At 38.4% G+C, this 26,126-nt stretch overlaps 1 protein-coding gene across 2 annotated transcripts in view; it reads left to right on the top strand.

The window, feature by feature from the left end:
- LOC138693078 (zinc finger protein ZFP2-like) overlaps positions 1–26,126 on the top strand; it is a 151,320-nt gene that overhangs the window by 106,770 nt on the left and 18,424 nt on the right. Inside the window, exons 1-3 of one of the 2 annotated variants that reach the window (XM_069816664.1) lie at positions 750–2,333; positions 12,391–12,527; positions 23,250–23,376. In XM_069816664.1, the coding sequence (XP_069672765.1) occupies positions 23,266–23,376 (111 nt within the window). In that variant the 5' untranslated portion in view covers positions 750–2,333; positions 12,391–12,527; positions 23,250–23,265. Of the gene's footprint in view, positions 1–749; positions 2,334–12,390; positions 12,528–23,249; positions 23,377–26,126 lie in introns of those variants that run through there. The other variant, XR_011330219.1, reaches the window with a different exon arrangement.

Here is a 26,126-nt window from a genome sequence, read left to right as displayed (position 1 = left end):
GCTGCGGAGCTGCAGCACCCCCAGACATTTGTGGTTCTTGTCTCGTTTTATGTTGTGCAATACATTTATTATACAGTCTCTATTTAGCGGCTCGAATTTAAAAAAAAAATCGCTCTCATTGACATGCACGCAATCGTTATTGAAGTCACTTCCTCCCCTGGTGCTGCCAGAGCGAAACCAGAGACAAGGACTATAGGGTGAAGCCACTTCCTCCCCTGGAGCTGCCAGTCTCGTCTCGGAAGCTTTGCGCGTTACGTTTACCCCTCCCCCTGCTGCCCCTTGCCGTGAATCCAGAGTTTCCGGGCGCTGCAAAATTTGCAGCAGTTTGTCAGTAGCGCGCAGTTTTAAATACATTTTCTTCAACGTTGTGAGTATAACTAATGCGACAATGTTTAATTCTCTACAGTATTTACAATCTATTCAGTTCAGTACCTTAACAATTCAGGAGAAATGTGAAATTAAGTGCCCATCAGTTGAATCTGATAATGGAAAGAGCCGCTAAACAGAATAGCCCACAAAGCTCGCATATTTTTTGCTAATTTATCCAGTATCCCTGCTTTCTTCTCTCGATCTCCACATAGCCTGTATTAAATTAATGTGTTTGAAAGACAATTCCATCAGCTGGGGCAACAAGATGGAGTTTTAAAATAAGAACAGTAAATGTTGTTCATGAGAAGAAGGACCATTGCTAGAATGTTTTCAAACCATAATGGAATCTGAAACATCTAACAACATTACAATAAATGAGGCAAGCGCCCTGGTGCGTACTCTTGAAGATCCTGAATTCAATTTCTGTCTGTTTTTTTTTTAATTTATTAATGTATCATGTAGATATATTATACAACCAGCTACAACATCGCCAGTTACATATTTCTAAGGTTCAAATATGCATATAAAAAATTAAATTATGGTTTATTTCTCGTAACTGCAGAGGTTATATCAGCGTCGCCGGTGTGGCGGAATTTTGTCCCGCAGGATTCTTTTAAATGCCAGTAAATCTACTGACGTGACCCTGCCTCATTTAAACACACTTAAATGCCATCGACCTGGGCCAGGATCGAACCCGCAACCGACCATACTACCGAGGTCGACTCTGCATATCAAGCTTTGTTAATGCCATACAGACAATACGGAACGGTGCACAGTTCAGCAGCGAGATCTGTGAAAATGAAAACCCTAAAAAGTGTCGTAAGATCGAAAGGATTCAGACAAGGGTTGCGGCAGCCAAGGAAGTGTATGATCTCATTATCAAACAAGCCAACACTCGATTCCAGTTCATAGATCATCTGATATTATCTTCTCTTCTGTGTCAAGAAAAATTTGAATGCTACAAAAGCTCATTTCCTGAAAATGATCTAAACGTATGTGTGAAGCTTTTCCCAATGTTCGATAAAGACAAACAAACTAAAAACGGAACTCACTGTGTTGTATCAGAGACAAGAATTCAGAAATATCAGTGGCGCAGTCAAGCTCTTGCAGTTTCTTCTATCTGAGAACTTGCAGGCCTCATTTTCAGAAGTTGTGAAACTACTACGCATAGCTATCACCATACCAATGACAACTTCTGAACCAGAACGTTGCTTTTCGTGTTTGAAAAGAGTAAAATCCTATCTCAGAAATACGATGAGAGGAGAGAGACTGACCGCATTAGGTATGTTTTCCATAGTAAAGATTATGTTAAACGACATATCGGATTTTAATAAGAAGATGATTCAAAAGTTTGCAACCTACAAGACAAGGCGAATGGAACTATTCTTTAAATAAAGTAAGTTCCTTGGTTTATTTTTGTATGCAGCCCCCCTTAATTCAATACCCACGAGCCGCCACTGATTAAGTTACTTATGAGAAAGTAAAGAATGAAGTTGAAGTAGGGATGGTTTTTAAGTGAACTGAGAATAAGAGAAAGGAAGTAGAATAGTAATGGATAAATTAGAAGGATGGCCAAGTGAAGGTGAAGGGACATGGACATAGTAAGAACAGGTTCAGATATAACAATACGTCTGTGTTTAAAGTTGTAAACAGTGGAAGTAAGAGAATGCTGACCCGAATACAGAAATGTGAAGGGCCAGCAGGACCGAATATGTTGAGAAATATATCATATCATATATCATAAAATAAGATGTAACGGACAAATATTGTAGGCTCATCTGTCTCATTGTTTTTTACGTAAACTGTTTTCACGGCTCCCTTGATCACTTCATCCAGAAAATGCAGTTAGATAAGTTCATATTATGTCTATGCCTATTACATAGTACCTATTAATATTAGACGTGGCTAATGTTGCAGACTGTCAGCTGAAACAGATATATCAATCCTTATATTCTTTCACAGAGGTAAGTATATTGTACCATTGGACAATCTAAACATATCACAGTGCATGGGATAATAATGTTATACCACAGTCTAGTATATAGTCACGAACACAGATCACACACAGAAAGCTGTGCAGCTCAATTCTTGAACAATGTCAACGTAGGATACCAGGACGACCGTAGAGCCATCTGCGGGCGATTGCAAATCAGAAGTCCGTAACACCATTTACTATCTGACCACCTACGTCTCTTTCTGTGTCGGTAACAATACTCACTACTATACCAGCCATTTTATTCGCTACAGCAATATAACTTACATAATTTATATTCCATTTCGATTACTATTTTATCCTCCTTTTTCCAGCCCACCTGTCGGTAACAATAATCAATAATTAGTTACCAGCTTCGTATTTCGGGTTGGGAAGGGAATGGAAAGGGCATGGTTTTTTACAACTCTTTAAGGGATGAAGTGTCTTATACGTGTTCTTTTACTCTTTTCAACAGATTGTCAGGTAAGGAGTTGATACTTACTGGGTTTTAAATGGAAATGTACTTACTGAAATTGTAAATATAAATGAAACATAACGAGATTATTATTCATACGCTTCAGACAAACAAATGCGAAATAATTAAATACGTAATACATGTAGGCTCAAATAGAAGGAATCCGGATTTGACATTCTTTCCACTTTCCGAAATATTTTAAGAGGCATGTTGTATTGCTTACTTAATCCTATTTCTTTAAATTACTTCCATCTTCGGACTTACAGAGAGTAATACAACCATGCTCTTTTATAGGTGAATCTAACTTGAAACATACGATTAGCTATGTGTCTTTTAATATCGCAATAGTCAGACAAACTGTACTGGTACACATGTTTCATGTTAATAAACAGGAAAAGGTTTTTTATTTGGCATTGTGGACATCATATGTAGTAATTTAATGGAGCCCAGACTACCTGGTACACAGCATGTTCTGGTCCTGGTTTTCTATGACATGCTGCAATCATAGGAAACAATGTTTTGATGTTTCTTACATTCCTAATAAATGACACATTATTTATTTAATTCTTTTGCATTTGTTTTCTTGCAGCGTATCAGTCATTTCACCTTACAACAAGTTCAGTAATAGTATGTGAAAACTACATCACAATAATTCTCGTTAAGTTTAATATGGTATTTATAATTTCATTAAATACATTTCCATTTAGCTTATATAATCAGCAGTATGTATGTATTAACTGCTTACTGTTAACTGTATAACACATATTAACAAAATACGTGAAGTCCTATATTCTGCTGGTACTGTGGTCATTGAACTAGAACGTTAAAAATTTGAATTTCAAATGAAAATATGGTCGCTCATGATTGGAGCAGAATTCGATTTGTTTGCCACCTACTGAGAAATTATTGAAGGAACGATCAATTATTGAAGACAGACTCCATTAGATGTCTCTGTATTTCATATAAGAAATCTTCCAATGAGAGTTGCACCCTCCTGGGTCACGAAGCTTGAGTTGTGAGGGTGCTAGGAACAATAGACTGTGCCAATATTATTTCGCATTCTGTAATGAGGCGATATTAGCGATCCTAGTGGTTGCAAACTTTCTATGGATGCATATTTACTACGTATTGAGCTTTGTGACTGTATATACTAGACCAGGTCTGCACAAGGTTTGCGCTCTCCGAGCTAGCTCACAGCTCGAGCAGAATGTAGATAGGGCCTATTAGCTGTGCTCTGTATAAGGATGGACTAGAAGAAGGGGTGATCTCGTACAAAATGTACACAAAAGAAAGTACTATTACGAGTGTTTGTGAAATGAATTCCCGTTCAGTGTTTGCAAAACTATCTTGGACTATTATTAATTAATAAAGAAATATTTATTTTACAGAAATAATACAAATTCTATAACTACTTAAATGTACAATATCATTTTGTTATATTTTTATTTATCAGTACATGAAAACGAGGTTGTATGCTGTTGGTAGCTGAAAGGAACAGTAGCCTACTGATCGTAATGAAACATCAGTTACAAATGTTCGATGCCTGCCTTTATTAAAGTTGATTATACAAGACAGTTGAAAAAAGATTGGAGATTTTCGAAAGAAAGATTCTGCGAAGGATCTATGGCCCAACATTTGAGGAAGGTGTCTGGAGGAGGAGATGCAACCATGAATTATATAGACTTCTAGGAGAGCCAAATATAATCAATACAGTTAAAACTAGCAGATTGAGGTGGACAGGACATGTAATACGCATGGACCCAAGTGAACCTTGCAAAAAAATTGTAATAACAAATCCGGGAGGTCAGAGAAGACGAGGTCGACCGCACTTGCGGTGGATTGATGGAGTGGAAGAGGATGCCAGAAAGTTGGGGTGCAAGAATTGGAAGGCTGCTACACAAGATAGAGACGGATGGCGACAATTACTAAGGGAGGCCCAGGCCCACCAAGGACTGTAGCGCCAATGATGATGATGATACAAAACAGTTGCTCATAAATAAATGTTGAGCCAAACATAACAATCATTTTCACAGCCAGCCTGTGCAGTCGTGGATATTATTCCTAATGTTGAGTCTTGTAAAACTCAACAGGCTGGTAGTATTATTCAAACTATCCTTAGCCCTTAGGTCACATTGAATATGAGTAAGTTCGAGCTGTAAATCGTTAAATGTTAAATGTGTTTTATTTAACGACGCTCACAACTGCCGAGGTTATATCAGCGTCGCCCGTCTGCCGGAATTTTGACCTGTAGAACTTTTTTTACATGCCAGTAAATCTACTAACATGAGCCTGTCGCATTTAAGCACACTTAAATGCAATCGATCTGGCCCGGAATCAAACACGCAACCTCGGACATAGAAGAACAGCACTATTCCAACTGCGCCAACCAGGCCGACCTGTAAATTGTATGACACTGTTTCAACTGGTCTTGAAGGAATTTTTTATGATAACATAAAACTTTTTTGCAATTAAGACAAGATCTTATAACCTAGAATTAAATTCATTTTGAGTTTCAATTAATATTTGCACATTATCGTTTAACATAGCTTCATCACGAGCAGTTTCTACCGTTCGAAAATGAGCCATATTACCTTCCCGAAACTGACTTACGAAAAGTGTAAATTTACGACTGAAATCCCGTAATTTATTCAACATATCAACAATAAGGTGGCCTTTTCTCTGAAGAGAGATATTTAAATTGTTGAAGATTAATAAATTCTAACGCAGACCTCCACAGGGTTTGCGCTCTCTGATAGGATCACAAACTCGCAAGCAGAATACAGGTATTCATTGCGCTGTTTACGTACGGACTGGAGTACAAGGAGTGGGCTCTTACCGAAAGTGCAGTACACAAAAGGAAGTAAGAGTATTTATGAAATAAATTTCCGTTCAGCATCTAGAAAACAATATTTTACTAAATAATAGAGAAATCAATAAATGCTTATATTAATGAAATACATTAATATATTTGCTATACCTATTTAAAACTACGATGTTATGTTGTATGTTTCTTTATCAGTACATCAAAACAGGGTTTTATGTTGTTTGCAGCTGAAAGAAAAAGTACTGATCGTAATGAAACAGACAGAGATGTTCGATGCCTACATTTATTAAAGTTCATAATAGAAAATAGTTGCTCACAAATGTATGTTGAGCCAAACATAGTAAACATTTTCGCAGCCAGTCTGTGTAGCCGTGGATATTGTTGCTGAGGTATAGACTTGTAAAAAGCAGCAAGGGTAGTACTATTATTGAAACGGTCTTCAGCTCTTATGTCACATTGAAGATCAATAAGTTGAAGCTGCAAATAATGGACCACTGTTTCAAGTACTGTTGAGAAAGTAATTATGAGGACTTTAAACTCGTTTTCAATTGATTCAAGATCCTGGAACCTAGAATTTAATTCACTTTGAACTTCGATTAATACTTGCACATAATCGTTGAACACCGCTCCATCACAAACAGTTTGTAATGTTGGAAAGTGAGCCATATTACCTTCTCGTAACTGACTTATGAAAAGTGCAATTTTACAATTGAAAACCCGCAAATGATATATCATATCTGCAATGAACTGGGCTTTTCCCTGAAGAGAAATATTTACATTATTAAAATGTTAATAACATCCACGAGAAATGCAAGGTTGGCTGTCCAGGTACGATCACTGAATTCTGGTGCAGGCTTTCCTTTCATTTGAAGAAACTGCCAAATTTGGTCGCGAAGATAGAAGAATCTTTCTGACATCTTGCCTTGGCTCAACCACCGGACTACACAATAATAAACAACATCCCCATCCTCTGAATCTACTTCACAAAGAAATTGTTGAAATTGTCGGTGAGTGACTCCATGTGATCTTAAATAATTAATGTGTTTTGCCACTGTTTCCATGACATCACTGACCCTGGTTATTTTCGACAAAAGTGTGTGCTGATGAATGAGACAGCGGATTGCAATTAGATCACAGCCGCCAGAATTTTTAACCTTTTCCCTCACAAAGGCAATTAATCCAGATGGTTCTCCACGCATTGCTGGGGCTCCATCAATTGTTACAGACACCAGACGATCCCAGGGCAGTTCAATGGCATTTACAGAATCCTCAACACTGTTAAAAATAACCAGCCCTGTTGTGGTGTCTTTCAATGACACAAAATCTAATAATTGTTCGGTAACTTGGAGGTTGTTGTCAACTCCACGAACAAATATGGCTAGTTGAGCAGTATCAGACTTGTCTGTTGATTCATCCAGTGCCAAAGAAAACGCCACGAACTCTGTTGCCTTATTTATGATTTGCTGTTTGACGTCCTGTGCCATTTCTGTAATGCGGCAAGCGATTGTGGTGCGTGAGAGGGGAATTGCTTTAAAATGATGGACTTCATTTGTGCTCACATTTCCGCCGCCTCAATCATGCATTCTTTTGTGAAGTTACCTTCACTAAATGGTTTTCCAGTTACTGCAATCTTATATGCGAGTTTGTAACTCGCACGCAGGATGGCCTCATTTAACACAATGGATTCGTCACATTCCTGTAAATAAATAACAAATAATATAAATATTTAAAGTTAACTTTCTTGTTATTCTTGTAAACGCGCAAAAGAAAACCATTGTTACAAGTCCTGCAAAGGATTTTGAAGTGTGTTCTTGATAGTGAAGCCTCTCTGACTACATATGTGGTTAAATCTCCGCTGCTTTCCTATGCGAGAGTGTTATGAAAACAAACGCAGTTTTCCTCCTTACTGACACTATTATAATTAGTATAATATTCGTTAAAAGTACAGTTAATGTTAAAGTTTTGTATGGTGCGGATGTGTGTGTTCTATTAGTTGCCAATTGCATTCATTAATATTGTCACTCTGCCACCTATAATTTCAAAACTGAAAGGGAAAATAGTGTACAGTCAAGATCGGGAGATGATAACTAAACTGTATGATTTCATGAAAGAGATGGTCACACATAAAGATCGATATTCACCTGAATTTTTAAAAGTAATTAAGAAAGTACCTCTGATAAGACAATGTATTTCAAATTCATAAAAAATAAATACCGACTGTACCTACCTCCAGTGACGTGCAGTCCACCTGAGCAACCCAAGCACGGCTTGAGCAGCACTGATTAATTGTAAGAATCACGATATCTAAGTAAATCCATGATTAAACTTTCTGTTTGTATAACCATGAAGTCCTGAAACGTCTAAATACGTTTTGTTAATTGTAAGTCGCGTGATGGGGCATATACAATGCACATACTGCGTTCCCGAGCTGGCACCAGCGTGCCAGCAGTGCTGAATGGAGGTTAGCATGGAGGTTCCCATGACAACCCACGTTATCATAACTTCTAACCAATGAGGGACGCCTCACGAGACTGCAGTAAATGTATATACCCCAAGCAGCCGGTAGCCCGTCCGGGCTGCGCGAAGTCGAATGAGTGTAAAATGTACTGTTTCTCTCGCGTTTGTTTGTACTGGTACTTTATAGTTACATTGTGTACGTGTATATAAGTGGAATAAAAAGTTTTGATTATGTCTGGTGATAATAATAATTTAATTCAGCAACAAAGGCTGAATACAGTAATTTAATTAAAGCAATACGGGATCATGATGTTGCTATTGCACATATTCGTCACTCACGACTTTTGGAACTGAGCTAAGTGACCGAACACAACAAAGTATTATTCTACATAATAAAAAGGTAACACGCAATAGAGACATTCTGAAAAGACTTACAAACGCCATTTGTTTACTTGCAAAACTGGAACTTTCATTTAGAGGAAACGGTAAGTCGAAAATGTCCAACAACCGCGGTAATTATTTAGAACTTTTGGACTACACCGCCCAGTACGACCCTCTTCTAAAAAATCATTTGGAGACATCTACAGTATTCATAGATGTATCAAATCGTATTCAAAATGATTGAATTGAATATGTTACCAGTGCACTTAATAAGGAAATTAAACAGCAATTACAGAAATCTGATTTTTTTTTTGCCATTTTAGGTGATGAGACATCTGACGTCTCGAATAAATCACAATTTTCTCTCATTTATCGATATACGATTGAAGGAAGGGTAGTAGAGCGGTTTGTGTTTCTTCGTGATGTAAGTGAGGACAAAACAGCGGCAGCACATTCTGATTTTATTTTTAAGAGATATTCAAGGCTTTTCAAACTGCAGTAAGAAACTTGTCACACAGAGGGAAGTGATTGCCTCTTCATTACATGGTGTCAAGCTAATATTAAGGCGTCTTTTCCACAAGCCCTCTTTGTTCACTGTTATGCACACTGTTTAAATTTAGCACTGTCCCAAAGTGCTTCAAGTATTCCTGAATGCCATATATTTTTTGCTCTTTCTGGGCTTGCAGTGTTTTTCTCGAAATCATCAATGTGCACAAAATTTCTTGATGAATTTCTGGGTCGACGATTATTACCACATGTTTCCCCAACAAGATGGAATAGCTCGTCACGACTTACCAATACTTAGAGTAGTCTTTTATAATAATATTTTTTAATTTTAGGCATTAGTTGCAGTAGGCCTAATCTTATAGATTTTGTAAAAAAAAATGGGTACCAAATACCAACGTATTTTTATATAATTAGTAATGTTATAAGTATTTGAATCAAATATAAATAATAAGAAGGAAAAGAAAACTTGACTACGTGGCTGCTTGGTTAACCTGTTGGGCCACCGCTCGCCACTGCCTACCTCGGGTAATAATGCAACTTTCAACTCCTGAACCTTTTCACTGCGATCTTCAGCAACAAAACAATCGTAAGTATCTTTATGTCTGGACTCGTAATGACACATTGTTATGTATCTTTATACCTTTCAAAATACTGTGGCAGATAAGGCACTGAGTATTTACTCGAGCAACTATAAAAAAAATAAGCATTTTCCCATGCAACATTGAAAGAATTTGCCTGATGATCACTTTTCCGTCTTTTAGACTCCTCCAGTAGCAGTAGGTAAGCAACATGAAACAGTTACTGAGAATACACACTACACTCCACTAGATAGCTGAGTGGTCGTTTCTCTCTCCTCTACCTATAGCAAGTCTATGTCATTCTGACGTACCTTCCTCTCCGTTTCGGCGAGCAGTAAACACGGCTTTCCCGTTCCGAAGGAGTGTGCACGCTCGTTGAGCGCTGTTTGTTCAGGTTCTAGACTGTGGTCATACTTATGGACTCTGCTAATTTTTTGTTCTCTCTGTGTTTCTGCTTAAATTCTCAATCTGGACGCCCTTTTACGGTTTCAAATGTATAATGTTATTTTAGGTGTACGTACAAATATTATCACAATTACTTTATGAAGACTTAAGCTATGGTTTAATAGGGTTACATACGTCCGTATTTTAAGACCTCTGACCGTGTTCGTATCATACAAGAAAAATGTCGATTTTCTTTATTAGAGATTAATAATTGCTTGCTACATCATCTTCTTCAAGGGATGACTCTACTATCTAGTCACCAATTGTAATAGCCACTGTTTTCTACACTTTGGTTTTAAAAATATATCAAAGACCAAAATATTGGTACTATAGTGAAAAAAGAACAACTTTGAACATGAGAAGGCACTTGATGTGGCCAATATTCTGAGATCGGTACAACGTTTACTAGTTAAGGATCGCGCTAAGATTTTATACATTGTCAAAGGTTTTTCGTATGTCAAACAGTACAACTGTTACATAATCTTCTTTCTCCTTTGGCAGGTCTTAGAGCGGAGTTAAATAAAGAAGTGTTTATTAGCATAGTTGATAAATTCACGAATCGTCGTTGATTTTCTTTGATTTCAACATACATTAAATTTGAAGTTGTGAATCTGAAACACTGTTAGTATATTCGACGAGATACTGATGGGGCGGCAGTACTAAAGAACCTTGTTTTCGCCGATTTAAAGAATAAAAATATTTATTCTTTCTTCAAGCATGCAAGTACAAAACTCGTCTTTAACATTCATATTGCGATTCTTGACGTAACTCACTAGCCAAATCGTCTTTAATATCTCTAACATTGACGCGATCTGGTCCAGGGCTTGTGTCAACAGCTTGAGTTCATAATTGTACCAGTACTGACTTTTTTCTACCTCAGTCTCTATTCTTACCTCCCTCTGGGTTACTTGGATGTTTGTGATCTTTCTCTTTCTGAAAGAGATCTCCTCGTCTATCAGCGTAATATTTGGTAGCCAGATGTCTGGGCCCAGGCAGAAAGTTAATACTATTTCTTAAGAAGCTCGAGAAATTCTGCAGGTGTGAATTAAATTCAATATCATTAAGTTCAATAGAAAATTTGTTTTTTCCTTCAGAAAGTTCGTCCTTAAATGCTTTTAGACGATTATCTGACACATTATTTTTACTCGAGGATTGATGATGTGTTCTGATATCTTCAGTGCTATCTTTATTATTTTTGGTATGAATCTCATTACTTTTGATATACTTCCGTGCTATCTTCATTCAGTGTACATCAGGGTGTGAATCACTGATGTGAATGTTGATATCCTTTCATTATGGAAGAATCCACCACAATGGGGACATTTCGCCTCCAGCTTTGTTGACCACAATTTGATTTATGAAGTACTGAATTGGATTGATCTGGCGATATTGGAATGAGGAAGGGAATATATAATTATGCTGAACTTGTACACGGCAACAGTTAGCAAAACAAAGTAGCATACAGCTTAGTTCACCAAGATAAACTGTATAGAAATCAATGTGAATGTACGAAAATGTGCTAAATCACAAAAATAAATATTCCAGGATAGAAATTAATAAGGAAATAAAAAACAAGTCGCAATATATGATGTCACCACATACTGAGTAATTCAGTAACAGGTTGCAATAATAAAACTGGAAATAGAGGATGCCGTACTGAACATTTTGGGATATAATGAACTTGAGATCTGTGAACCTAGCTTAATGCGATCATGTCAGTTTCACTGTAAATATCTGGGTCGGTATTGCAGACTGCAAGACCATGCCATTGGGTCGTTCCTCCTATCTGTGCGTCTGAATGGCTACATGTAGCGATTTACTTGAGTTGTGAAAAGAACTTTGCTCAGTTGCTGGAGGATGTACCCTTTGCTGCTAGGGATGTTTGGGAATGCTTCTTGTTGTGCAGTAGTTCAATGGAACTGAAGTAGGAAGTGGAGGTTTTGGTTTCTTCACAGCTTCACGTCATACACAAGGAATTTCTATCCATCCAGTACAGTCAACGAAAGAGCTGTGCTCACAACATAACAATCCAGAATCTTATTACTTTTTTTTCACAAAACCATGCAAATTTTGGGGTTCATGAGCTTAAATTTCAAAATATGCTACAATAACAATGGTATATTATATGCACGAATCCAGAATTATGTAAAAAATACGTAGAGTTAACTTTTTGTATTCAGTATCACAGACGTTCATAATATGTCTAAAAATCTTTTGCAAGAAAAAATTGCATTTGAATAAGAATCCTGCACGTATTCACTATAATGCAACTGGTTTCAGCCAAGCTGTGGCATGAGAGACACAGGGAGCTGCTTGTAACATTAGAAGTCGAGTTCTAACACCCTGTAAAACTGCTCATTTAAGACGTTTCTTTGTACTGCAGAATGGTATTTTTTGGATCCGCATGTGACTGACATAAAGGAGGAATATGAGGGGCAGAACCATGATCTCACATGTAAGATAAAATTTGAGGAAGATCCGGTGCCAGTTTCGTTCCCTGTGGTGAAACGTGAACCTGAGGTGAGTGCGACACAAGTGTTTATCTTGTATTTTGATTGTCACAGACACTACCTCTTTACAACAGTACATACCTGGAGAGCCTTTCACTCGATGACAGACAACAAAATCTCATCACTATTTACTATCACAAGTTATGTCATGTTCCACAGTACTCTAAACTCCATAAGTGTGTTTGTATTTGCAGTATGTCCTTTGTAAAACAGTATATTTGCAGTAGAGAAAAGATCTTTTGTAACTTTATGATAAATTACGGACTTATTTAGAGTGGATTCGAAAACAGGTTCTAAATTTTGAAAAGTGTTGTTATGCCTTCGGACAGGTACAGCATGCATAAAACTTTTGTTGTTTTTATTTACTCTTATTCTGTAAATGAAATGCATTTAAATTTAATTGAATTTAGAAAAACGTAAAATTAGAAACTTCAATTTTCCAATCTACATATGACTCGAAATAGGCATAAAATGTTTGAATTTTCTAGAATTTATTCTGGGTAGTCTCCAACATAGTTAAAAGCCTCGAGAACGTTATCAAGTTGACGAAATGGTTGAACGCATTTTCTAACCAATTTTTATCTCTAAGATACAATGATCATTACGCTCATAGGAAAAAATCTCTATGTACTGCAGCTTTAGTATAATAATACAGGTCATAATTGTGCCTGGTGGTTTAGGCTATTATATACACGGTACTGTTAAAATTCGTGCTCGAACAATGAAATAGTATTGTACATTGTCAGAGTAAGGTAGATTCCACCAAATTCATCTGCCCTGTGGAGTAATGGTTAGCATGTCTGACCGTAAAATGAGTGGGCCTGGATTCAACTACTGGTTGGGACAAGTTACCTGGGTGAATTTTTTTTCCGCGGTTATCCCTCAACCCATGAAGTTCAAATGTCGGTAACTTTTGGCACTGGACCCCGGACACATTTTGCTAGCATTATCACCTTTATTTCTCTCAGACGCTATACAACCATTACAGTTGACAAAGTGTCATAAAATAATCTACTTAAAAATCCAGCAATTTCGTGGCTAGAAATTAAACTATTCCTTCATAAATTATTTCTGCTACAGTACAGTAGTTAAACAGTTGTTCTATAGCAGGTATTTTCTACCAGTGTACCACGCCGCACTCCAATGATCCACTGGTGAGCCGAGAAAAAATTAAAACTGTAAAGATTGTCATAATCAAAATTGGAAAAGTAAAAGTTAAAAAGAGTAGTAAAAAAGTAAGTCCACAACCGTCAACTGTCACTGAACGTGGCACAAGTCAGCATTCAGTATGCACAGTGTAGGTGTGGGAGCAGCAGAGAACAGAATGACTGATGTACACCTAGGGTCAAATACCTTACAATAATAATACCGGACAGCTGTATACTAGCAGCATTGGCGTGAGTGCGAAGTATTGCAGACCTGACATCTAGCGGAGAGGGATGGAATTACGTTCACATATACAAATATTAACATAGCGAGATTCGGACTATTGTTTAAAACGTGAGTTACTAATGTGGAATTATATATGGAACACTTAAGAAATGTTGAATAATATTTAATGTAAAATTATTATCTTATATCAAAGCTGCATATTATGAGAAATATTGCATACTTCATATTACTTTCCGTAATTAATTGTTACATATTTTTTCTTTGGTTTACCGAGACAAAATCAATCTGATATTAGGAATGAATTTACAGTAATGTTTTATATACGCATTTCTGACAACTGCAAAGATAAAATTGATAGTAATCTGATCCTTGTAATAATTAGTAAAGGCATATGGACAACAATAAAACTTAATATGATAAAACCTTAAAATCCAATACATATTAACTTCTATTTATTTATTAGGTCTAAATAAAAGAACTAATTTGTATTTTTCTATCAACACAAAGACGAAAGAATTAGGCCTACTAAAGAATGTTGACGTACGTTTTATGAACTGTCGGAAATCGAAAGTACGATTTAGAGCAATTTGTAATGCTGCAATTGTCACAATTATAAACAGCACATATACACCCTGACATTTTAACACTAGTACTAATTCATAAAACTATTAACAAATTAACTAGTCCAGCACCAATATACATTGCAGTTGATTACAGCTTGTTTCGCGAGTATCTCCATCCCGGCAGGTAGGTAGCAGCACCATCGTCGTTCGCACTTAAAACTGCTAGCTGTCCGGTATTATTATAGTATGGTATTTGCTAGGGTTGCCAGATCAGTAAAGTTAGAATAGGCCTTTCGTACCAACCTGTAATGATCTGGTATGTTTTTGTATTTCCTAAAGAAGAAATTAAGAAGACATTCATTATACTGCAATTACTACGCTTATTGCATTGAAATAATTTTCTGTCATTAAATTTTACATTTCTATCATAAACTTTAAATAAAAATAGAAAAATGGTGTTAGTTCAATTTGTGAATTGTATGTAGGCCTGGTTTGTTTTTGTTCTCAACTTTTTTTTTTTTTTGCAACATGTGACATTTCACCATTCATCATATTATCATTCCTCGGTATTTTGACTAAAATGTAATGCATATGAAATTGAAAATATTTTATTTCATACATGGGCCATTCAATAATTAGTGGCTACAATGTTTGTATGTGGCACTATCAGTGGTAAATGATGCAAGCTGATAACAATGAGAAAGGAGAGTATCTGATGTGTGTTATCTGTGAGTTTGAAGGTAATAATGTTATTTATATGATATTTGCATTGAGTTTAATTTGTAAACTGTTATGTATAGTACTCTAAAATGTTTAGCAAATACTAACAAAGATACTTCATTAAAATTCGGATTGCAAGAGGCAAGAATGATCGACAATGTCATACAGCATTACTGGAAGCTTGTGATAGACTTCACCATATCATACCGTGGCTAGTTGGGAACATGCATTTTGCAACAGGAGGGAAGATGTTCATCCAAAACGTGGAGCTGGCATTCTGCAATCGGCAAGTCATGATGTGCATGTGAACGTTGTAAGAGCACTGCTGGAAGAACACCAATGTTGGACTTGTATTGAACTAGCAAGGAAAGTTGGAATTGCTCCTGGTACGATTCTTCATATAGGCTACTTAAGAAGAAATTAAAGATGATGAAAATCTGCGCTCAGTGGGTTCCACACAATCTTAAAGAGGAAAACACGTGGCAGAGAATGGAAACAGCGAGATTGCACTTAGAACGCTATGGATGTGAAGGCGAGTGTTTCCTTCGACGTATCATAACTTTAGATGAAGCCTGGGTTCAATGCTACCACCTAAAATTGAAGAAACAATCCAATGAGTGGTGGCAGAATGATTCCCCACGGCCAAAAATGTATCGGCAAGAGCACGACCCAATTAAAGTCATGTTCTTTGTTGCTTATGATTTTGACGTTGTCCTTGTCACTCATTGAGTTCCTGTGGGAAATCATGTGAATGGTGCATATTACAGTTATTTTCTGAAACACTATTTACGACCAGCTGTGCGCCATAAACGTCCAAATCTCTTGAATTTTCATCCTGTTGTGCTACATGATGGTGTTCGCTCTCACATAGCTGTCCCTGTGGTTATATTTACTTCGCAGAAGGAACTGGGAAATTCTGGAGCATCGTCCATACTCCCCAGTTATGAGCCCCTCGTGTACGGTGTGGTCTTAGTCAATAATATAACATAAAATTTACAAGGACACTTTACTAAATACAGTAAGTAACTTAATTCAAACCAATAAATACAACGCAAGAGCAAGAATAAAGAAGAAAGGGAAAAAGAGAGAAAAATACACATTTAATATAAATTGACAATTCGACAGAAGCCAGTGATATTCAATAAAAACAAGAATATAGTAGGCAGAAATAAAAGGTAAAAAAAAAATACATTTGTTAATATTATATTATATCGTGGATAATTTTACAAATTTCTTTTTTAAAATCTTCAATTTTAAAAAATTTCAAATTTGTAAAATGGTTTGTAATTGTATTATAAAGTCTTAGGCCGAACTAAAATATTAAATGTTTTCACTGTCACTATTTCCTGTTCGATTTTCAGTAGTTGCTAGCTGATCTCGTATCTGAGAAAGATAAGTATCCTAAATTTGTCTCGAAAATAGTTTTCAATTTCTATGTCACTACTAGGGAAGGTTCCACTACGACTTGATCCATGGCTATGGACAAATTTTCCACCGATTTAAGGGACTGCAATGTATTTCAATGAATGCCCATTTCCAATCTCTAGTTTGTGTTTGACACAAGTTACAAAATATAAACTCTCCATTCGAAGAAAATAATGTATCTCCTCAGAATTCCTCCACGAAATTCTGTACCTAAATTTTAAGAAATATATTTTCAAACGTATACAATACCCATTCGAATAATACGTATTTTCTTATTTTCAAACAGACCGTTTATCTCTAATTAATTATCTGAATGTCATTGGCTTCGACACGACACAGTTTCCTCGTCCGTCTTCCTGTCATTCGATGTGACCACTTTCTTAGTACACACGACTGTCCCTGAGCACTTGCAGCGTGAGCTTTGTGTACGCTGTACCTGTAACCTTACTCATGCACACGACACACAAGTCCCCAAGTTCCGAGCTTTGCTAATCAGTGATGTATGCAATGGAAGGGGAAAGGAACTAGCCATCCTACCCCATTATCTCCCGGCCTAGTTGCCTATTAAGTGGTGCCTTGTTGGCATCACTTGTGAGGTTCAGACCTATCTTCGGACAGTTGACTAAACAACAATGAATAGAAATGCACGTAGCTTGGTGATTTTGGCGGACATAGCAGGATTGACCTAACCGCATTCAAAATAACGTGACTTTGCAGTTGTGGCATGAAAGGCCAATCTGAGAAAGAATTGACCGGGGATAGTCTGGCGTGAGCGTCTTTATTATTACTTTTGTATCGGCGTGCATAACGCGTGGATATATGAGTGATACTGTGTTATTGGAGATGTGATATGGAGTCGATCGCCAACATTTTCCCAGTGCACAGCTTTAGTAATACTGGTAAGTTTTCAGTGCCTACCATTGAATCACATTATTGAGAAACCGCATATGTCTATTTTTTACCAAATTCAGTTATATATGTTTTCATATTCTTGACATGTAGACTCATGATATTATGAAGAGAAACACCACATATTCTCGTCAATACACACTTTAGGTAAAGTGTTAAGAAAAACATAATTTGAGCACAAATCTAGGATCTGAGATGTTTTTCGTATCTCCTGAAAAGTTTAGTTTTGTAGACATGTGGGGTTTCTCAATATTCCGGTTCAATTCATTAGAAAAGAGCAGAGCGTGTTAATGTGGATGTCATCGTGAGACCCTGCGTCGGGCTTACCACCCCAACACCCCGCTTTTTGCATCATATGCTACATGTTGGATCATGAGATCATCATCGGGGCTTGCAGCACTGACACTCCACTTTGTTCATATGTGTTACTCGTCATATCATCTCTGTTGCTGCCATCATGTTCTAGTCGAGATGGGTTCCTCCAAGTTGGTGACGGGGAGTGCAATGGTGGCTCGTGTGGTCTTCTTTCCGATTATTTATCGACTTACCATCACCCAGCCCTTTTATGCTCTCTCGTCTTTTTCATCTATCTTTCTCACTGCCGGCCACCATTGTATGCGGAACGCCCACCACATCATCACAGCCATTTTCACCTTTCCATTCCCGCTGTTAGTTTTTTGCCACGTCCGCATACATAACGAGTTTTGTTACGAATGCCTGGTGAGGCACATACTTCCTCCTCTTCTAGATATTTACATTCATTCTTAGGTTAGTTTCTTACGCTTGTAACTCCCGTCTCACCAGCGGGGATCTTTCCTATCTCCGTGGCCCTGTCCCACGGTTTCGAGCGCGACTTGCGAATTGTGTGGCCCGTCAGGCCGCCCGGCAATGAAGCAATAGTGGACCCTTCATACTGCCCCTATATACAAGTTTAGATGTCGAGCCCGGACCAGAGGTCAAGTACACTCGCGTAGATCCCCAATAGGGGCCCGGGGCGATTTAGACGTCCCGGTGACCGACTCTGCTCGCTCCGACTTAAGGGTGTTGCAGTGTAATCAACCACAAGTCCCCGACGCTGCGTGCGGTCTCGGATTGCTCCGACTTTAGCCGAGTAGTCCTGCGGTTGTGTTCAGTGTAGAGTGGGGAGCCACGGGTGGTTATTCCGTGGTAGGGGCATAAAGCTGCGACACGCCTCTGGTGTAAGACTTGGCATTAGGTGTGTAATGTCGAGTTTGAAGGGTAACTTGCGTGAGGTAGGTTGCTTGGGAACGGGCTTTGGGGGGTCCTCATAGCCGGCAAAGACCGCGAAGAATTTTTTAGGTGTCTTTTTCTTTCGCCCCCACCCGGTGGCAGGCTGACGCCGACGATTCCGTAGGGGGAGCAGTTTAAATGTCCTCGCGCTCTGCTTCCCCTTCCTCAGAAAAAATCACAAAAAACAGAAGACAGAAATAGACACGACTGGTGGTCATGGTCATATGACCAACATTGCAATGGAATTGGACCCTGAGAAAGTAACTATTAAAGTGCCGCTTCCAAAGTTTATTAGTATCACCTTGGACGGAACATAAAAGATTATGAGAAACATCAGTCCATTTTACGTGAGAAGCGCAATCGACGGACTCGTTGGGAAGGTCAGACATGCAACATATCCTGTCGCAGGTACCTGCTCCATATTTGTTAGTGGGGTATTTCAATGCATCCCACTACTCTTGGGACTCAGATTCCGATGATGACAGAGGAAATAAAATAGCAGAGGTATGTACCCGTCTAAATCTCATTACCCTGAATTCAGGCCAACCAACATACCTATCCTTTGCCTATAGTACATACTCAATGATACAGTAGGTATCTCCACTTGTAGCCCAGTTTTGTCCACGCTTTCGAATGGTCTGTGATTCACGACCTACATGGTAATGACCACTACCCCATCCCAATGCATATGTCCGCTTTACGTCCTGCTGTCTCTCGCGCTCTCCAAACTGGGTTATATAAAACGCGGACTGGGTCGAATTTTGGGAGCCCATATTATTCCATGATAACGGACTTGAAAGTGTGGACACCGTAGTAGGGCACTTTTGTAATCACTTTATTAAGTCCGCGGAATTATCCATCCCCCAGTCACCCTGTAGGCCAAAACGCTTCTCTGTCCCCTGGTGGTCGGATGCCTACAAAGATGCAATCCGAGACCACGAACGTGCCTTACGTCAATTTGAACGCCATTCGACCCAAGAATATTTAGTCCAGTTTAAAAGTCTTCGAGCCAAAGCTCGTTGCACTGTGTGCGATGCTAAGAAGACGTCCAGGAGAAACTACGTCAATTCATTGAAAAACAACGTCCCAGCCAACATCGTATGGGACAAAGTCTGTCGAGTAATGGGGAATTCCGGGAATTCTGAACAACGGAGTAACGACCACCAGTCCAATAGAAATTGCGGAAATAATCCCTAGCTCGTTTACACAGATAAGCAGCTCAAATAATTATGTCCCGGAATTTCTAAAAAATCAAAGATTCTGCGAAGAAACGAAACCTCAACTTTAAAATATCAGATAACACAGAGTATGACAATACACTCTTCACATCCGAGGCGCTGGAGGCGGCATTAGACACATCCCTTGACACCTCCCCGGACCCTGATTACATCCATAACCGCATGCTTCGCCATCTCATACCTGCTGGCAAATACTTTCTGTTGACAGTGTACAACAGAATCTGAACTGATGGGATATTTCCATCTTCTTGGCGTTCCGCCATTCTTATCCCCGTCCAGAAACCGGGAAAGGATCCATGTTTGTCTGGAAGCTACAGACCAATATATCTCACCAGCTGCGTATGTAAGGTTGTGGAAAAGATGATAAGTAAAGTACTGATGTGGGTACTCGTGTCGGAAAAAAATTATCTAATATCCAGTGTGGTTTTCGTAAGCACATATCTGCTGCAGACCATCTTGTTCAGCTGGAGACTGCCATTAGAGATTCTTTCCTCAAGAAGAAACAACTTGTGGCAGTCTTCTTTGATTTAGAAAAGGCTTACGATAGCACATGGCGAAATGGCATTCCGCAAAGTCTGCATGATTGGGGACTTCGTGGCAGTCTGCCAATATTTATTGCAAAGTTCATTGTAGAGCGATATTTCCGAGTTCGAGTAGGCACCACACTTTCTAACGAACATCTCCAAGAAAACTGCGTTTCGCAGGGGTCTGTACTAAGCGTTTTTCTTTTCTGCATTGCGATCAAGGAATTGCCCACTATGTGGCTGATCGAATATATTCTCTCTTGTACGTTGATCATAGTTTATATTACAGCTCGCGATATCTTATATCCATCACTTGACAGTTGCAACTGGTCATCAACGTACTATCAGAATGGGCTATTAGCAATGGGTTTAAATTCTCCACTCTAAAAACGCAGTGTGACCACTTCTATAACCATCGTGGACTGCATCCATATCCTGAACTGCGTCTTAATGGAGTGGAGTTGCAATATACAGACACTGCGAAATTAACGTGGGAGGCTCATATAGGTGATTTGAGAAGGCGTTGCAAGAAATGCTTAAACATTTTACGCCTTTTGTCAGGGTTTCGCTGGGGTACAGACCGTACAGTGCTTTTACGCCATTATAGAGATCTTATACGATCAAAGCTGGATTATGGCTGTTTTATTTATGGCTCAGCATATAAATGGACCTTACGTCTTTTAGATACTATCCATCACCATGGGATACGACTTCCTACAGAGGTCTTCCGAACTAGTCGGATCGCGAGCCTAAGCAGGAGAACAATCCCTGTATCGGCGACGTAATATCTTGTTGTGCTCATACATTGTTATGCTCCGCTCGGATCCTGAGCACAATTCTTACGCTTCCTTTCACCATTCGTCTCTTTACAGCCGATACAGTGAAAATCCACGGAGACTTCGCTCAGCAGGTGTGCTGTTTCGTGAACTGTTGTCTGAGCTCAACATCCATTTACCATCAATTCGCACACTGGAGTATACCACCACTCCACCGTGGATTTTGGGACGTTTGAGCCGATGTTTTAAGAATTTTACACCAGCTTTTGTTTATAGACTTCGTTTTAGTGAACTTTTATCACAATATCCAAATTATTCTTTAGTTGTTATTGACGGATCCCGGATAAATGATTGTGTTGTTTGTTCCTTCGTTACAAATGGAGAGATATTTAAATACGGACTGAGCCAATATACTAGCGTTTTTACCGCTGAACTCTATACTATTTACAGAGCTTTATTGTTTTTAATTACACAACCTTAGGGCAGATTCCTTATCTGTTTCGACTCTTTAAGTGCCATTCAGTCCTTGCAGTCTTTTTAATTGTGATGATCCGCTTGTTTTAAGAGCTCAGGAGCTGTTCCACACTCTCCTTAGCGCTGATTATGAGATTGGAGTAATATGGATTCCTGTTCATTTAGGAATTTCAGGAAATGAGGCCACGGATACTGCAGCCAGGGCTGATGCACTGAATGGCTCTCTGATGTATTGGCGCGAGAGGTTGCAGGACATTCGAATCTACTTGATATATAAAATATGGTGAAAATGGGACGGAGAATGGTCTGCACAAGAGGGAAACAAATTACGAAGTGTAAAGAATACTGTCCGAGTTTGGGATTCGTTCACAAGAGCGTCACGACACGAGAGGTTTTACTCACCCGGTTGAGGATTGGCCACTGTCATCTGACACATGGACATCTCCTATGTGGCCTGCCTCATCCGGAGTGTGATATGTACCATGTTGCTCTTACGGTGGAACATCGTTATTGCATTGCAGAAAATATGACCGTTTCTGTCGGTAGTATGGAATTCTGCCGACTCTACGTGACGCTCTCGGAAATGATTTTAATTGTACAAATGCAGTTCTGAGATTTTTATCGAATACAGGACTGGATAAGGTGATTTAGTTTTTTATTGACCCGTTTTACTTACTCTCGGGACCATTTACATGTGGAGGTTAGATTTGTTGTTTTATATTTGATTTTATATTGTTGACATTTCTGACCTTATACATCCGAATATTTTATAAAACTTCATAGTTTTTTAAATCTGATACACAATTTATCTCTGGTGGCCTTAGTTTTATTATTTTATCGGTTCGTTTTGAATACTACCTAGGGTCGTAGAACTGCTCACTTTTATGATTCTTTACAAATCACCTTGTGTATACTACATTTGTGTACCTCATTTTACTGTGACAACGCTTTTTATTTCTTTTAACACTCTGATTATTATTGTATTATTCGTATCTTTGTTTTATGAATAATTTTAGGTAAAGGCGCAAATAGCCATAGTAGCTGACGCGCCTGGTACTGCTGCTTCTGCCTCTGCCACTGCCCTCGCCCCCACCACCACCACCACCACTCCTACTCCTATCCCTACCCCTACCACTACCGCTACCACTACCATCGTGTTAAAATCTCGCCGCCATGTTAAAATCTCGTGTCAGGAGAGATCAACGAGCATTCTGTGCTCGTTGGGAGAGATGACACATGTCTCGTGTGGAGCGAGATGAGGATTGAGAAAGCGAGAGGGGGAGGAGTCTCGAGGGAATGTAGCTAGACGCAAGATAGGTGTTGTGGTGGCAGAGGGGAAGGATAGAATCCATGTTTTGAAATTTATCCGCTACATTGCTGTCACGTTTTCAATGCCATCAGTGTGTCAGGCCACTAACTTTTCAAACGCACCTCGTATTGTAACCTCTTTCATTCTGCAGATATGTCAACACTTAAATGGCTTTAATAGTCGATATGGATGCAATCAAGAAAGAACCTGAGGTTGACCCTTTGGCTGTGCAGTGGAGTGATGAGACCTATACAGCTGAGAAGAAACCCTTATCAGAGGTAAATTGAGAGTCACTGGTTATAATTTCTATGTGCGACATGTTTAATATTGTAGAATATTACATGAAGTTTTATGAGTATATCTCTAAGTTTATATTAGGAGACTTTCAGTATAGACCTAGTCTATGAAATTTCAAATCTAGTGTCATTTTTTGTCATATTTTCTTTCATGTTACATGCTTGTTTTATACTCTATCGTAGTATTTGTAGAGGTGATAATGGGTACTGGTTTAAACTGACTTTTAAAATAACCTCCAATCAAAATGGTCTTCATAAATCATCATACTTTTTAATATCTTCTATTTTTAACGGGTATAGTTTGTAAGGTAAAGAAGCTGAATTGTAATACAACTGAGAAGATCTCTGAAATGCATGCAGTAGGGCAGAGATACCTCTAGAGTAGCACCACCGCAACAAACATACGTGAAACGATACACATTTTTGTATAATTTCTCTACATAAGATAATTTAATTGTAATTTCTAGTAATTAATTCAGATTAGCAGATGTTCCAAATTCAATACCCCTTTTCACTTTGCTGGTCAGGTGTGTGATATACATGCAATATAAATAGATGTTAATATAAATGCAGTCAATTACTTCCATTTAGAACAGAAGCATTATTAAAGTGAAATACACTGTTTGATAGTGTATGTATTATTGAAGAACAGTTGATATGCATTACCGTGTTAATGTGTTGGCGAGGCATAAGTGGTATGAGGTATGACGCTTGTACTCTGTTTGGCAAGTGTTCCACTTTTTTTGAACGGATAACTGAAGGGAAAAAATCCAAAATAAAAAAGTGTACTTCAAATAATTGCAAAAACTGCAAGGATGAAGCAACATCTATTCGAGAAATCATTCGTGAATAAAAAGAAACATAATAATTTAGATATAACAAGTACAGAATGTTATATAATTTGTAATAATTTCTTTTGTTGTGCATCTGTACTATATTAAAAATGAACCTATCATGTTATCATTGATTCTTTGTGAAACATTGCGCTATATTGATACTCATGTTTTGTGACGTTTTACATTAAACTATATTCGCCATTGTTACAACGGAATTTTTATGGAAGGATGCTATATTGTAAATATTTATGATATAGAACACATTATCGCACAGGACTCCAAGACTAAACTTGATATTCAAATTTTGACTCCTGTGAGGGCAAAAGAACAGTCAGATATAATATGTGCTTCATATTTACAAAAGTGAACATATGCATACGTTCGTATTTATAAATACACACAAACATACATATTACTGAGGACATATGAATGATTCTAAGTGAGATAGCTCTTCTATCGTATTTACGTCCAAGTATATGTAGTAGCAGGTAGTGAGGGAGGGAAAGTAGTAGGAAGTACCATTTGTGTCAGCATTCCATATCAAATACGTCCGCACCATGAAACACTGACAAATGATCGGGTTCGAAGTCGACTGATATTTGCTGCGTGGTATATGATGATGTCCCTGTGGACATAATGGTTCGTAAACTTTATACCAGCAATGACATTTGTCCTGTGTAGTACATACGTGCATACATAGAGGATCATAATGAAAAACATCAAAATATTTTGACTGAATATAGAGGGATACCAAACAGGAACTTTAGATATGGACCCCAAGTTCACTGAATTGAAATGTCTGTGGTTCAGGACATTACAGTTTTTGCAGTTTGGTTCTCATTAATTAAGTGCAGGTACTTTTATTGACCCTGTTGCCAATTGCATTCAATTCCTGGCTAGTACTGCTATAGATGTTTTCTGTGGGCCTAGAAACCCTTCAAGAATACATTATTAATTAGGGAAAAGAAAGTTAATATTCAACGACAATAATAACAGTCCACTAATCCCCAAAACGAAATAAAATGTGATAGAACTATAAGACAAGTCAAATTACGGGCGCGATTCCGTACAGGGATAGCGGCGAAATGGCGTAAAAAAGCATGCACTATACACTCTCATTTTTCCTCGCCTTTCTCTGCACCCCGCTACTTTATTTCTACTATCTAATTTTATATCTGCATTACATACATGTTCATTAACATAACTTAACTTACCTTATAGATATATTAATTTGTCCTACAGAATTTTTCTGTAATATTGACATTCGCTCCGTCGCCGGAGATCGAACCCGGGTCCTTGGTTCTACGCACCAAGCGCTCTGACACTGAGCTACGCCGAATTCAATCCACAGCACCAGATCGAACCTTCCTCCTTCGATGTTTCCCTTTGAGGCCTGACTCCAAGTTAGGCATATATATGTTGACGTGTATCCAATGTCAACTACGGATTCCCGGCCAACAAGTCACTCAGCTGAGTGCGCTCCTAGTATAACGGCAGTTGACATTGGATACACGTCAACATTTATATGCCTAACTTGGAGTCAGGCCACAAAGGGAAACATCGAAGGAGGAGAGTCCGATCCGGTACTGTGGATTGAAATCGGCGTAGCTCAGTGGGCAGTGCGCTTTGTACGTAGAACCAAGGACCCGGGTTCGATCCCCGGCGCCGGAGCGAATTTTTCTCCTAAAATATTAACTCACCTTGCAGGAGGCGAAACTCGAACCGCCGTCCTTTACTTCTATGTTCCACAGCCTTAACCATTAAGCTACACGAACACTTACGAACCAGACGCTTGGAACTTATACTAAAGATGAATCCAATCGCAAAACTCCAACGACACGTCATATACTCGTTACGCATTACGTCATATCTTAAGAAGAAAGACATTCCTCTCCA

This window comes from Periplaneta americana, chromosome 17 (genome assembly GCF_040183065.1).
Source record: "Periplaneta americana isolate PAMFEO1 chromosome 17, P.americana_PAMFEO1_priV1, whole genome shotgun sequence".
In the NCBI taxonomy this organism is placed as follows: domain Eukaryota; kingdom Metazoa; phylum Arthropoda; class Insecta; order Blattodea; family Blattidae; genus Periplaneta; species Periplaneta americana.
Note: the sequence above shows the minus strand (reverse complement) of the source record. Positions and strands in the feature narration are given on the sequence as shown.